Here is a 14,738-nt window from a genome sequence, read left to right as displayed (position 1 = left end):
ACAGTGATGTCATGTATGGAGTAAGATAGAGGGAAATCCCCATCAGCCTGGTTTTCCAAATGCTTCCCAGAAGTGGGAACTAGGATAATTGGAGTTGGTTAAATGTAGGAGGATCCTGAAAAAAGATGTTGATGAGTACGAGCAAGCTATACTGGCTTGTAAATAAGAGACTTACCGTGCAGTCCTATAAAAAACAGCAACCGCCTTAAGTTATCAAATTTAGAATGATTCATTATAATAATCTGGTTTAACTCCAGTAGCCTACGCATGTTACAGATTTGAACTCTAAAATGAACTGAATGAATGATCAGTGGTAGGCCTACTGTAATTCAGAAGAAAATGGCGAATTACACCTGGAAATTACATAATATATGGACTTTATGTTGATCTTTTATAAGCAGCAGGGTTAGGACAGTTGTAATGTCAGGGGAGCGCCCTAGTAGCAGAAAATAGAATAAAATAAGGTGTGCGGAGAACATACAATGTTTGACTTCCTGAGAGACATTATCAAGTTGCAACTATCCCCAGTGAAGGGACAAATGTATTACAGATTCTGGCGAGGCTTCATAATTAGCCGTATCAGTTCACTTTCAGCATTAACGACATGTATTTCTGTCCAGACTCCGCGCCCTGCACTGAACTGCTCTTTGCCCTTTACGTACAACGCAGGAAACTGCGTCAGCCAATGGGAGAAGGCCTCATTTACTGTACGTATGACGTAGCCAGCTGCTACCCTGCTAGCTAGTTTGCTAACAAGAAAGAAGATGGATTCTCCCATACTGGTAATGTTACCCCGTGTATTTATTGAACGCAGTGTGTGTGTCATTTGAGCTTTAATGATCAGTATTCCACAGAATCATATGTTGAGATTTGTTTCTCGAGACTTACCGAAATATGTCAATTTAGCTGTGGAGTTAACTCGACGTGGGGCTAACTATCGTAAACGGGTTAGCCGTGTTGGCTAACCAACTAGCTTTAGATAAGTTAGCTTCATGTGTATGTGTTTGTTGGTGATGTGGAAGTGTCATGTCTTCCTCCTGACTTTTGCGATCAAACAATGATTCAAAATACTACATTTGGTGACTGTGGTCGGATTGCGTTTGTTTCATTAATCCCATGTTACTGCCTCCACCGCCGACCTGTCTTCAGTTTGTTGTCACCAGTTCATATGTTTGAACATTTCAGCCAGTATTATTGAGTTACACTTATCTTCTTTAACAGGAACCATCCTTGTACACTGTGAAAGCAGTTCTAATTCTGGACAACGACGGAGACAGGCTTTACGCCAAGGTATGAAAACTATGAGACAACTCTAAAGCAAAACTAACCCACTTTGGTTAAAAAGCATTTTCTTGTTCTATTTTTTTTCACATCAACAAATCCTACTCAATAACTAAAACCACCGACTTTACCCTAGTGCCAAGTATTGTCTCCAAAGCCTAATAATGTATTCCTCTGTGACTTAAACCTCTGTTGTATTAAAAACACATAGCAGAGCTACAGAGGAGCCAGGGGCAGCTTGGCTCCTGTTAATAAGACATGTGCTCCCCTTCAATCATGAGTTGTGATATTTTGGGGGGGGTCTCTAAAATATTGACAGTATGCTATTTTTATAATGCACTAAAATAAGGCTCTTATTAATGCACAAGGGTGATCTAATTCATAAATCCCCTAAAGATACTGGTAGATTCTTGCCATCACCAGTGAAGTATGGCGGCGCGATATCATAAACTTCCCTCACTTTACCTGAAAGAACAGTAAAAAGCCAAACTTATTCGGTCCCACGCTAAATGTCTATTATTCATTGCTCTTCTTTGTAGTCAGCATACTGTAAGTCAATCAGTCAAGCACCCACTAATAAGAAAAAGTGTGCTCCTCCAAAAGCCGTGATATAGTTCTCACACTGATCAAAGAGCCACACTTTTGCACTGGGTGACATGCTCCCTCGTAACCATTAACATGGGCACCAAAGTTTTATTTGAGTGCACCAAATTAACGACTGAAAATAAATTATTTTCCAATAAATTAATTTTCTCCAGATTGAGTAACATGTTCTAAACCAGTGCCTAGTCGTTTTTATTATTATCATCATTATTCCACCTATTTAGAAAATATACAATATAGTTGTGACCCATTTTTAATATACTTTCCTTGAGTGTCATAGACTAATTCACTGCCAAAAAAAAAAAGGAATATCGCCGTCTTTTTCTTTAATTCAAATTCAAACTAGTTAAAAAATGTGTGCATCAATATAAAATAACATCAGTGCTTTCAATTACAGTATTATGATGATACATACCCGACAGTGAAGGAGCAGAAGGCGTTTGAGAAGAACATATTCAACAAAACACACAGGACAGACAGTAAGATCTGTTTAACCGTATTAAAGACAGTCTCTTTCTGCCTCAGTACACGTCTAATAACACTTTTTGTGTGTCCTCCTTAGGTGAGATAGCGTTACTTGAGGGCCTCACTGTTGTCTACAAGAGCAACATAGACCTCTTCTTTTATGTGATTGGAAGTTCCCATGAAAATGAGGTAAGCCTAATTTGAGGATATTATAATGAAATAATATTAAATAAGAGAACCAAACTATTGAGCAACGAGCAAAGTCACACAAACATAAATCTACCGAAAGTGCTTCCATCCTGTCTCCTGCAACTGAGGTGATGTTTTGAGATAGGAGATCAAACAGTAACTTTAGACCATTGATGGTATCCCTATTGTAATATGATATTCCTAAGGAGTAAAACACTTACAGGCATGAGCATTCTCTTATAATGAAATCTTAAATTTACACAGTCATTCTTTAGGTTGAATTTTGCAGTCATTTAATCTCTTTAAAAAATTTTCACCAACTACAGCTTGGTGTCAAAACGTATTGCGTGCATTTGCATTGTAACCTATTTATAGTTTAAGCAGCGTTACACGGTACTTCTATATGTCATTTGTGGTGGTGTTTTTTATTTAAAAGGTATTGTTTGCTAGTCTTTTTCAATTCTGGATAACATTTATGCCAAAAATGTTCAGTTCAAAAATAAAGAATGGACCTTGCATACAGATAATAAAACAATAGAATGACCTAGTTTAAATTGATTTTAAGATTTTTTTATTTAGCTTTGACTTAACTAGCAAATGTATTCTCTTGTATTATATCCAATAGTGTTGCCTTGTGACTAGGGATTATTTGGTTTAATAACAGTATTGTGTATCATTATTTATGCTGCTATAAAATGTAAATGTGAACTAATTTGTCTACATTTGAGTTTTTTATATTTTACAAAAATGTAATATTTATTTTGTAATTAAAGTAACTTCATCCATTGTAACATGGAACGTTATTTGTACACATTTATATGTCTGTTATTTATAACCTAACAATAAGCGAACAGACGGTTTGGCGTAGGTAGGAAATAGAAGAAATTATGTGCCTTAAGGTCCAAAGAAAGAGTTATGAACGCCATAACAAGTGATTACACACATGATATTTCTTGAGTGATTTTTTTCCCAGATGATAGTAAAACAATGTGGGCTCATTAGACATGAACAGAGTCCAATATATTCTTTTATTCTCCACAGCTTATGCTTATGGCTGTTCTAAATTGCCTTTTTGATTCGCTCAGTCAGATGTTGAGGTACGTTCCGGCAGCTGTTCATTCTACAAAGCTTCAATAAAACTTGTTCTACAAATCTTTTTCTAATGTCTAATGAAAGTTGAGCTTGACTTTTTTTTTTATTCTGTAGAAAAAATGTTGAGCGGAGGGCTTTGTTAGAGAATATGGAGGGGCTCTTCCTGGCTGTGGATGAAATTGTAGATGGGGGGTAAGTAAGAATTGAGCGGCTTGAAATTTCGGATGCAATGTCATCTCTTGTTAAAGTCACTGCAATGTTAGTGCAGCCTTCTGTCTCTGGGATTACTGATTACGTCTCTTTGCTGCCTCCTGCAGGGTGATCCTGGAGAGTGACCCGCAGCAAGTTGTGCACCGTGTGGCTCTTAGAGTAAGCTCCTCTCCTCGATGAAATATCCCACATATTTTGATGTTGGTTGTGTCAGCTGTAAATGTAACTTCATTGTTCCTGCAGGGGGATGATGTGCCTTTGACAGAGCAGACAGTCACCCAGGTGAGAAAAACATTCCTTGCTCCTCTCTCTGCTATAAAGTTTAAAAGCTCCATTAGTTTATTGACTGTTAAAACTCATTACTACAGAATACAAGGGCATTGTTATAGCATCGTTCTCCTCTAGTCCTACTTTGTCACTCGCCTCTAGGTTGTCATATATTGCATTGTCTTCTATGCATGACAGTGTACATGATTACTAATTATTCTGTGGTGAGGTAGTAGGTAGCCAACGGTGGTTCCTGTCTTTTAGTTCTTACATGAGTGTGCCTGTGTGTGAGCTCCTCTTGATTAATGTTGTCATTTAAGAGGCCTGAGACTGGCTACCGCCATCCCTCCTCTGGCCATGATTAATGGCTGTCCCCAATCCCCATACTTTATGGTTATGATTCGGCTTTCATTCAATGAATTAAGATGATTAATTAGATCTTGCATAATTCTCTTCATTTACATTACACGTTCGCTCGTCTTTGTTCTGTTTTTTAACAGTTATGTGTAACTTTTTACCATTCTTCCGTCTAACCACCTCAATCATTTTGTTGTGTTAAATACTTTTTCTTTAAGGGTTTATCTCACACTGTAGCCATTTATATACTGGCAAGTACAGCTAAACGTTTGTTGTTGGAGTGATCTGCTTGGTCAAACCTAGTTTTCTTCCTCAGGTTCTTCAGTCCGCCAAAGAACAGATCAAGTGGTCTCTTCTACGATAGAGTCACTCCTGCACCAGTCTACCAGTGAGCCGCTGTTCAGCCCAGTCTTCATGGCACTGATCCACACACTCCTTTTCCTCTGATTTTCACTCTTTCAATCAAAGCTGTGAGGAGTACCACTGGCTGATCCAGTCACACTCCCAGGACTAGTGCTCGACAGTTTCATTTTCCATTTTTTTCTTTATTCTTTGCACAGGCTTGCATTGTATGACATAATCAACATGAGAATAAGATGTGGTGTACATTCCGTCATTTGTTTTTTCATTACAGAAGCTGGATGTTTAATGAACCAATGTATCTGTCTATAAAACAATGATAAACCTCATCATAGCCTGTGGTAACATTCCATGTGTCCCCTTGAACTTTAACCTGTTTGACAGCAAATGTCTCCTTTAGATTACTGTACAAAGTATTGAGGCACCAGCTCTATCATTTACTTTACATGAATATTGTGATTTAAAAAGTGTACAACTAATACTGTAGTCGCACCCGTGATCGCAGAGGTATGTCTGAATATTTGGTCCGGGGATCTTCCATCATCTGATACTTTTAATAAATGTTTGTTGACACTGGCATCTGAACAGCTGTGATATGTCTAACACTACCTGCTGCATGTTGAACATAGTTTATTAGAACGTCACCCAGAGTGTAATAGCGTGATTTGTAGACCAGTCATACTAATTATATCTGCAAATGTAGCTGTCTTTTAAGAGTTGTTTCCTTATTGCAGAGCTGCCACGCTGTGCACTCTTTGTTCTTCGGGACATCAGCAAGAGCCAGAGACACTAGAGCAAGGGCTCCATCTCCTGGAGTATGCAGCAAAGTGCGAGGCTGAGGTACATTAGAACTGTAGAGAAGGGAGGAGACTCATTCATGCGGCTATGATCAGGAGCTCATGCAGTACTGTGTTACTGTGACATGCGGATAAGTTTTATGGAGTCATACTTGATTCATTCCTACTCTGTGGAGAGCCACTGTGTGCAGCATGAATTGTGTGCCTCAATGTGTGCACCCCCACCGTCACACACTAACCTCATACACTGATTTTAATGCAAATGAAGGGTACACTCCGGAGAGAAATTGATGTGAGAATAGGCACTAGATCATGTTGGTACCTGATGCATATTGCAGGAGAAGAAATTATCTATCTGCATTATTTCAGCTAACCCCATATGTTCTCATGCTGATCACATGAAGGTATTTTTTGCTAGCAGAGATTTGTGTTGGTTGCGCTACAAACAGATCCAACCATGCCTAATTTGAACCACATTAGGCAGCAGGTCTTGTTACAAATCATGTGTCCTCCCACCTTGCCCTTACAATCAGAGACCTACTGTACTTGGCCTGCTGTGACATGTCTGTTGGCCTGAGTTGAAAGTAATTAAGCTACTGTTGGTAGTCTTTTTCACCAATTGTCATATATAAGCAGTGTGCCAAATATTCTTTTCAGATACTGTCTCGTATTTATGTCAAAATAAGTCATTTGGCCTACACATCAAAGTGAGAACCAGATAAAGTGAATGCTCTTGATGTAGATATTCCTGTGGCCTGAAGCAAGTTTGTGGAAGGGATCACACACGTAAGTGGTAATGTTGGAATGCAGAAAATAAATTAGAGCATTTTACTCTTGATTTGCCCAACGGGAAATTTTAAACCTCTCCTACTGTCATATAATCAGTTAAATCTTGTGGTTATTCCACCCTCGGTCTAATTATGTATCTTTGGTGGGAGCTGCTTCAATCAATCACAACCATGTAGGATAGAAAACCGCACTAAGAAATGCAGTCACGGTATTCTGGGGCACTTAAAATAATACCGCAATTTAATCAATCTTGTGCACATACCTGTATTATTTGCTTTGCGGAGTATATCTGTTGTAAGGAAAACTAAGCAATTTTCTTTGAGAACTTCACTGATTTCAGTTACTTCAGTTATAGGAAAAAAGAAAACAAAAACAGATATTTCTAGGTCAAAAAATAAATATATAAATGCATAAAACAATCTCTGCATGTTATGTATCAATCACAGTTAACTGCTGGCAGACAGCAGCTGATACAAAAGGCAACAATGTGTGTGTGTTGCCTGAATGAATGCATGTGGGTTGATGTTTTCACATAACAGAGAGGAGTGCAGTCAGTGAAACTGTTATTGGCTCTGACCTGTGGTCCTATTGTCTTGGCTTTGCTCCAGTTTGATTCAGCCCTTCAATCTGTGGCTCTTTATGGCTGCAGAGATAGCATGAATGGAATCCATGTTGGTGCTACTTGCTTAGCGTTTTACTTGAAAAAGAGTGGTCAGAAAAGAAAAGGTAATCATTATAAATGGACTCCGTTATCGCACCAGTTTACGGTTATCGCACCAGTTTGCTGGTATAATGAGGAAAGCTTCTGCCTCAGTGTGTGGCTTCAGTGAGTGGACGAAACATGAAGGTTAAAGAGGACGAGGTTAGCAGAAGCAGACAGCAGTAAATGTGATTAGATGAGATCCCAGCGAGGGCACGGCAGGAGTAAGAGAGGGTTAAAACGGATCCCACCCAAGGTGCCTGTCCAGACCCTCACTTTTCATCTAGATAGCCTTGCAGCACCATTGGGGGCGCAGTGACTTGCTTTCATCCGCTAATTACAGTTGCACCATCATAAAAAACCAGCGAGGTAATTTATATTAATTATACAGGCATGAGTATAACAGTTTGAAACGCCATGGCTTGACATGCTGTACATAACATGCAGTAAAATTGTCAGAGACGTGTGGGCTAGTGCCTTGTAATTGATCGATGCATACAGTGAAAGAGTCGCTCTCTTTCTCTTGTGTGTGTGTGAGTGGACTGTGTGAATTAGAGTCAATAAATTATCATCATCTGTAAGCTTACAGAGTCTTTATGTCATAGTCAATGGGCCTGAGTACCCATCCAATGGCTCGCCCTGCTAAAGAGAAACAACACTGGGGAAAACAATGACAGCATGTTGGATCCAATACAGTAAACATATTAAAGGAAGTGCCATTATATTGTCTGAGCAGGACAAAGGCCAAGACCCACATGATGTTTAATGACCCAGTGTATTAAAATTAACAAGGCTATTTTATCTCTACTGCTTTCACACTTCCACCCAGTAGATAATTTTAAGACTTAACGTAATGATCTTAATTTGGAAAAAAACGACCTAATTCGAAGTGGAAATCAGTCCTTCCATTTTTATTGTTAAGCTGCGTTCAAACAAACTAATCATATCTGCAGAATCATTGTAAACATAGCATTTGGAAATAAGTCATTAAAGGCTGCTCAAAGCATGTGTGGTTGTGTGTGAGTGTGTGCATGCAGAGAGGAAGAGGTATGGGCCCAGGCCTGCTCCCTTTGCTTCAGCAGCATCTCTGCAGCCTGACGTGGTTTATGGCCCCAGTTGCCCTCTCTGGGTCTGTTTATGGATTCCCATAGAACAGAGAATCATGGCCACTCCAGGAAAAGCCAGCCAAAAACAACACCTCCAGCATTGCACTCTTGCCTGCCTTTGCCATAACTCAACACGTTGTTTATGTTTCTGAAGGAAAAAAAAGTATTCATAGTAATGACATAAGATGACTGTAAATTCTGATGCTAATGTTTAATTTTTTTCTGTTGATGTAAGATAAAAATGTCACCACAAATGTGGCTGGTTTATTGGATGTCGTTACAGGTTGGTGAAAAAATTGTGGGCTTTGTTAAGAGAAAGGTTTTTTCTTTGGGTTGGAATACCATTGCCTTTGCAGGACCAGTTATTTTATGATACATGTAAGATTTATTACATGAAAATGTTCAACTTTGATAGGATAATGAAAGTGCACCACCAAGGGCATTGTTAATCGAGGAAATATTCTACCTGATGTGTTTTCCCTCTGCTGTTTTCCCCACAGTTCTCTTGTGCCAGTGAAGTGCATTAGTCTTTACTGAAAGCATGCTTCCAAAGAGTGATAGTGGAAGCACTCTGGATGTGAAAATACTCTCTGGTCAAAGCTGGTACTGGTTAGATGCAGCAGGACCATGTTGTTTCTTTGTTGTTAGATGGCAAAACAAAATCTTCAAACATAGTTGCTCAGGTTTGCTGTGCCGCAGGGGCAACTCCATCATCTTCTGAAGCTGCACAATTGGGGCACATCTGGTTAGTGGATGAGCTTGACTTGGCCCTCCCTTTAATCCAGAGGGTAACGTGTAGCCGGGCGCCTGCCGCTGCTCCCGATGGTGCTGTGTCATGTCAGTCAGAGGTTACTGGGTTACTGCTGTTATCAAACAGTCAACACTAAGTTTTGGTCTAGCAATGATGCAGAAGAGCACTAAAGAAGGACCATCAGTCATTTTCACTGTAGACAGTCAACATCAGACACAGCCATGCTGGCCGTAAAGCTTTATGAGTGTTTCTGCTGGTGTTATTCAACTCCCACTGCATCCATCAGGGAAACATATAGTCTGTTTCTTCTTTTTTTCTGGCCACGCTTAGTCTTGTTTTGCTCGAAAAAATTCCCCAGCACGCTCTCCACTGTTTTACTACAGTATGTGAGTATGTATTTTTGTAGCAGTGCCAAAGAATGTAAAGAAAAGCATTTTCTGTTGCATAGCTCTGAACGCTCAGTTTGTTCCCTCCTCCCTCTGTCATCTACTCTTTCTCACTTTCTCCCCTCCCTCCCCGTGGATTCCCCAACCACACCACAACACCGTTAACAGACGCGGGCCTGACAGATTTACTGCCATCGTCTTTCCATTGGCCGCCAGCGTGACAGCTGAGATTTAATGCTGCCTTCTCATTGGCCAATACTCGACAGGTTAATTTATGGGTGCACTGTGATTTGATGCCTCCTGCCTTTGAAGTGAGTTACAGCTCTGTCGCTTATAGGACACAGAAACGGTGTCAGGTTGCAATCGTAAAAATCTTATCCCTGAAGGGGGGTGGCGCTGGAGTATAATAGTCCTGACGTCATGAGAGAAGAGACCTTCTTGTGAGCACAGAGGAAGAACAGTGAAATGTGTGATAGGAGAAAATGCTAGGTGTCTATCCAAAAATCCTTCGGATAGTTTGTAAAATATTTCATCCGCTGCAAAGAGAGAGGAATGCAAAATGAGTGAGACTGTGCTTGCCTGCATGCATCCACTCACATCTTACGTCTTGCCCCTGGTTTGAGGTTTTTCTACCTGTATAGGAATGTCCATTTGTCTTCTTTCTTTTCTCATTCCACAGCTCTTATGATCGGCAAGTTTTTGTCTGACTTAGGGGTGTCAGATGACTCAGTAAATCACACATATATCGCATAGCTGATCAACAGCAGAAAACTGCCAAAGTCACTTTGGCATCTGACTACTGCCTCTGCTCACTGCAGCCCCAGCGTTCGTGCAACGCCATCATCTATCTGCAGCCTATCTCTTCATCAGCCTGACAGTCTGTCCTGACAAGATCAAGAAGAGCGAGAATGTGGCCCTGTAACAGCCTTGACCCATGGAAATCTCTAAGGGTAAAAAGCATGGCTGCCCCTGCCCTGTCTATCAACCCCTAGTGGATTCATGCACCGTTTCCCTTGGATATCAAATCCCTCTCTTTACTCTTTCACTTCACACTTGAGGTCGTCTGCTCAAGTGGAAAATTGTCGGAATATAAAGAGACAGAGGAAAGCCCTGGACTTGCCTTGTCAAGTGGGATTGCATAATTTCATAAGAGACCTTCTCCTGAACTTGATAACTTGGGGTTACACAGCATGCCCTCTGACATTGTGCCATGTAAGAGAAAGAAAACAGGTTTTACATCTTAAAGAGACATGATCCCTCTGAACTCAGGGGAATGATGGATAGTTTGGCGGTATGTTAGAAGAGGTTGAGACAAATATACCTGTGTTGCGTTAACAATTTCAATAAGGTCTTTTCTGTAGAGTCATGTGCTATTTGTAAAGTTGTTTGTAGTATGTCTTTAATATATAAGTGTGCCTCTGAAATCACATCCTTACCAGGGCTTCTTTTACCAAATCTGCAGTCTTGGGGTCATGGGAAAAGCTTTGCTGAAAATTGATATTCATATTAGAGAAGAAATTGATGGTTATATTTTCATCTCTCCTTATATTTGTTAAGTGGGTTTCTGGTCTATGGAACACAAAGGCTGCGGCTTACCAGATGAATATGTCTGCCCACAGTGTAGTGAGCATCCAGCACTTGTGAAGGCCAAAAATAGACTCTTGTTGTGGCTAGTTGGTTGTTCCCTGGAGAAGCATCTCAGTCCAAACGGGTCCCAACAAGCTGTGGATTAATAGGGTGGCGTAAGGCCAAGGCATGTTAATGTATCTGCCGAGGCTAAACGCACCTCCGTTGGAAAGTGATTTTTACACAGTAGGCAGGGCGCCGGGGTGTCCATCCTGTCAAGGGGAAAGTGGATGACTCTGTGTGGCCAAATAAATCTCAGGTCCTGCATAACTGAACTTGATCTTTATAAATATATCTGCATACTGCTAGACCCTTAGCAGTGGTGTAGAGCAGGAAGCCCTCACACTCAGCAGCCTCTGGGCCTCCTCCCCTCTCCCTCCTCTCTTTGTGAGAGCTATGTATTAGCATTTTTTAATCGAGGGGGAAGAGTTAGTGATCGTTTTGACCTGTCATATTAGAAAAAAGCACAGGTGACACCAGTAACATTAAAGCTGGCTGTCCCAGTAAGCCATGATAGTGAGACAGTGAGCCTGTGTGCACAGTATTAGGACCCTGAAACCAAAGCGACTAAATGGAATTCAGCCACTATTAATTTATTATTAACACATGTGCCTTTCCAACTCCGACATGTCAAATGTTCCTCTGCGAAAAAGGCACCATTGGTCGCATATTTAAAGCGTTTTGGTCAAGGTTATAACCTTTTTTTGTACCTCTGCTTCCCTTCCCCTCTCTCACTCCGTTCATGTGATTGAACCAAATTGCAAAAAGTTAATTTAGAAAATTCAGGTTGCAAGTTCTGACACCACTGGAGATTAATTTCCATGTATGAATATTCATGATTTCGATGTATCAAAATATGCAAGTAGGCCGAACTTTACTTTTCCCTCGTTACCAGTCAGATGGGTGATGGCTTTCGCTTCTCTTCTCCTCTGTGTTATATTTTGAGTACTGGGAATGATATGCAGACGCTAATTAATCTTGTTGAGTTACACTAATTAGAAAAGTAGTGTCAGACATTTGAATGTGGGACAGTTTGAAGCATGATGTGACAGAATATTCCCCCTCGGAGACGTTTTGTGAGGCAGGTAACTTTCATATGTTTACTAGATTTTGTTAATGGTGACAGTAATAACCTGGCACCCCATGGACAACTTTGTGTACATTCTGGAGGCCATTTTGTCCATCTCAGATTGATGTAAAATGGCTGCCGTTTTCTAATACCCTTCACTTAACCCAGCTATTCTTTAATTTTATATCGCTAAAGTTCTCATATTGGTGCAGGATGCCTTTTGGTAATAAGGCAGCCCAGGATTCTGCTACATACATAATTTATTTCTGAATAATACCCCCCAGTATTAGAGAATATTACAATATTTGGTAATCATTAATAAGTAATGCATTCACACCTTCACTGTTCATTGTTTGACGAGAACTTTAAATTTATGGCAAATTCTTTCATGTAATATCAAATAATTATCGAGCAAGTGTGATAAATCAAATTGATGTTTTTACATTAATGCAGACACAGTTGGGTTAACATTAAGAAATGCATGTAAAAATACAGCGAGTGCACCAACATGGTCAGATTCACAGTTTGTTCATTTGATTTTCCTCTTTAGTCATTCTTTACATTTCTAATTCTCATTTAGAGGAGAAAAAAAAGTCCTTGTGTTTACATTTATTGTCATGTCTTGGTTTCCGCTTGCAGTGAACACTCGGTCTGTGCCTCTGTGTGAACGTTTGAAGACGTGTTCAGTGAGGTGTCCAGGAAAATGGGAGTAACCCGGACAGAGGAATTGAAATTTTAATGATGAGCAGCACCACCACGCTGACGGCCACAGAACACCTCAGACAGCTTAAATATCACTGCTAATTAACACAGAGAGGTGGGCTGTCACAGGCATGATGGATGCTCGGGGGGGCAGATCGCTGCTTTCAACCAACCAGCGATTCCTTTATTAATCAAAGCCTGAGATGAAAAGGCTCTCCCACACCTCGGGGAGAGGGAGATAGCAGGAGCTATTGTTGGGAGGGTTTCAATCATTCGCTGTGAGCCTGTGATGTATTTGATCAGGGGGCATCCAAACATTTGAGACAGAACGTTTCTGCTGCTGGGCGCTTGTTTTTGTAAATCTCTGAACCACCCATATGTTTACAGAGCCACAGTATGTGTAGTCAGCTTAGATTTACCAGTTGTTGGGGAAATTTCTGTTTGGAAGACCTATTTTTTTTCTCCATCTGACAGGAGAGGTGAGCATGTAGAGAGCTGGCTATCACTCTTAAACAGAGCTCTCCTCCCTGATAAAGTGAGCCAGACTGAGCACAAGGCAGCACTCCTACACTTTACCTCTGGACCGACTCCATGATCAGTCTGTCTCACAGAGATGATTTCGAACCTAGATGATTTCAGCACTTTATGTATGAAGATGGAGTGTTATCTCCCCCTCTCTGGTCTCCTCCCCATCTACCTCACTTAAGGAGGTCCATTGTTAAGTGCCGGGGGCCTGTGGGTGCTGTAAATCAGGCTGCAGAGGGAGGGGATGTCTCCCATGGGGGAAAGCGCACACTCCTAGCAGCCTGCAGGCTGATCTCATCCTGCCTATCCTAATGCTTTAATTAAGGAACTGGTCAATAGCAAAGAGGAAGGTGCTAAAGGGTATGATCTGCATTTCCTAACGTACGACTGATGTGGCAATACTCGTGCAGGCAGAATGACGGGGCAAGGTACTTGAGGAAATTCTTTTCTCCTCTCTGAACAATGTAGGTATCAGCTATCACCACACAGACTTGTATGTCTGTTTGAATACCCAGTTTGACAATGGCACTTCAACAACAACATTTGTAACAAATCATATTTCTTCAGCTGACTGCTGTGTATATTTTTAGCAAGTTTTCTAATCCAGTTGGATTTGCAAACTCATAAAATGGGACTGACTGCTTTCGCCTGAATTTTTTTTTCCCAAGTAGGGGAATGCAACATCAAATCCAGGTCATATATTTTTCCAACCAACTCCAGGCCTTCATATCAGCGATTGGTTCATGGAAGAGGTGTATTGATCAGCTGTTGTCGGAACTACAGAGCACTTGGCTTTGCACAGTGCAAGTACAATCTGTTTCTTACTGTCTTAGGATACACCCCCCTCTTGTGGTGCAGACAAGGGTTTGTAATGTATTTTGCAATGTGTAGTCGTGCCAGAGATAAAAAGAGAATTAGTCACTGACAATTTTCACTAGCAATTAATCGTTTTAATTCCTTCATCCAAAAAAAAAACAACAACAAAGAAACAGTTACAGTTGCTGGTTAATGTGAGGATTTTTTATTTTCCTCGAATTTGTATCTTTATAAATTGAATAGGTTTGGTTTTGTTAAACAGTGTTAAATGTTTGTTGTGAACAGGTTAAATTGGAAAGAAATTGGTAAATGCCTTGATCGTGATCATATAGTGTATGTTGATTAATTGCCTTTCTTTACCCAAATGTGTGTAATGTGGTGTTTTTGGTTGTCTCATTGCAGCTTTATGGTCTTCTGAACAAAACTTTGTATTCAAGCCAAATTCAGATGGAGAAAGGAGTTGATTACCCCTTTGGCACTGATCTCACTGCTTCTGTTTGCTACACACCTTCATCCAAAGACTCATCTATGTGTGTATAATTAAAACAATAACAGATTATTAACCATCATAGAAAGTGAGGACTATTTGCTTTTATCTCATTCCTAACAATAGTGTGCAAAATTGAATTTCCCCAAGAGGGATTAAG

The 14,738-nt window shown here is 40.4% G+C and overlaps 1 protein-coding gene across 1 annotated transcript; it reads left to right on the top strand.

The window, feature by feature from the left end:
• Nucleotides 1-659: 659 nt before the first annotated feature.
• On the top strand, nucleotides 660-5,400 carry copz1 (COPI coat complex subunit zeta 1). Its single transcript, XM_051424582.1, has 9 exons — nucleotides 660-782; nucleotides 1,222-1,290; nucleotides 2,282-2,363; nucleotides 2,447-2,538; nucleotides 3,580-3,635; nucleotides 3,745-3,822; nucleotides 3,948-3,999; nucleotides 4,084-4,122; nucleotides 4,781-5,400. The coding sequence occupies exons 1-9, from the start codon at nucleotides 765-767 to the stop codon at nucleotides 4,826-4,828; spliced, it is 534 nt and encodes a 177-aa protein (XP_051280542.1). The 5' UTR covers nucleotides 660-764; the 3' UTR covers nucleotides 4,829-5,400.
• The last annotated feature ends 9,338 nt before the right edge of the window (nucleotides 5,401-14,738 follow it).

Source organism: Dicentrarchus labrax, unplaced genomic scaffold, assembly GCF_905237075.1.
Source record: "Dicentrarchus labrax unplaced genomic scaffold, dlabrax2021, whole genome shotgun sequence".
Lineage (NCBI taxonomy): Eukaryota > Metazoa > Chordata > Actinopteri > Moronidae > Dicentrarchus > Dicentrarchus labrax.
Note: the sequence above shows the minus strand (reverse complement) of the source record. Positions and strands in the feature narration are given on the sequence as shown.

Excerpts from the sequence above, each read along its gene's own strand:
- copz1 (XM_051424582.1), top strand. Across the intron at positions 1,291-2,281 it reads GAGACAGGCTTTACGCCAAG|TATTATGATGATACATACCC; the intron begins GTATGAAAACTA and ends TTTCAATTACAG. Across the intron at positions 2,539-3,579 it reads GAAGTTCCCATGAAAATGAG|CTTATGCTTATGGCTGTTCT; the intron begins GTAAGCCTAATT and ends TATTCTCCACAG.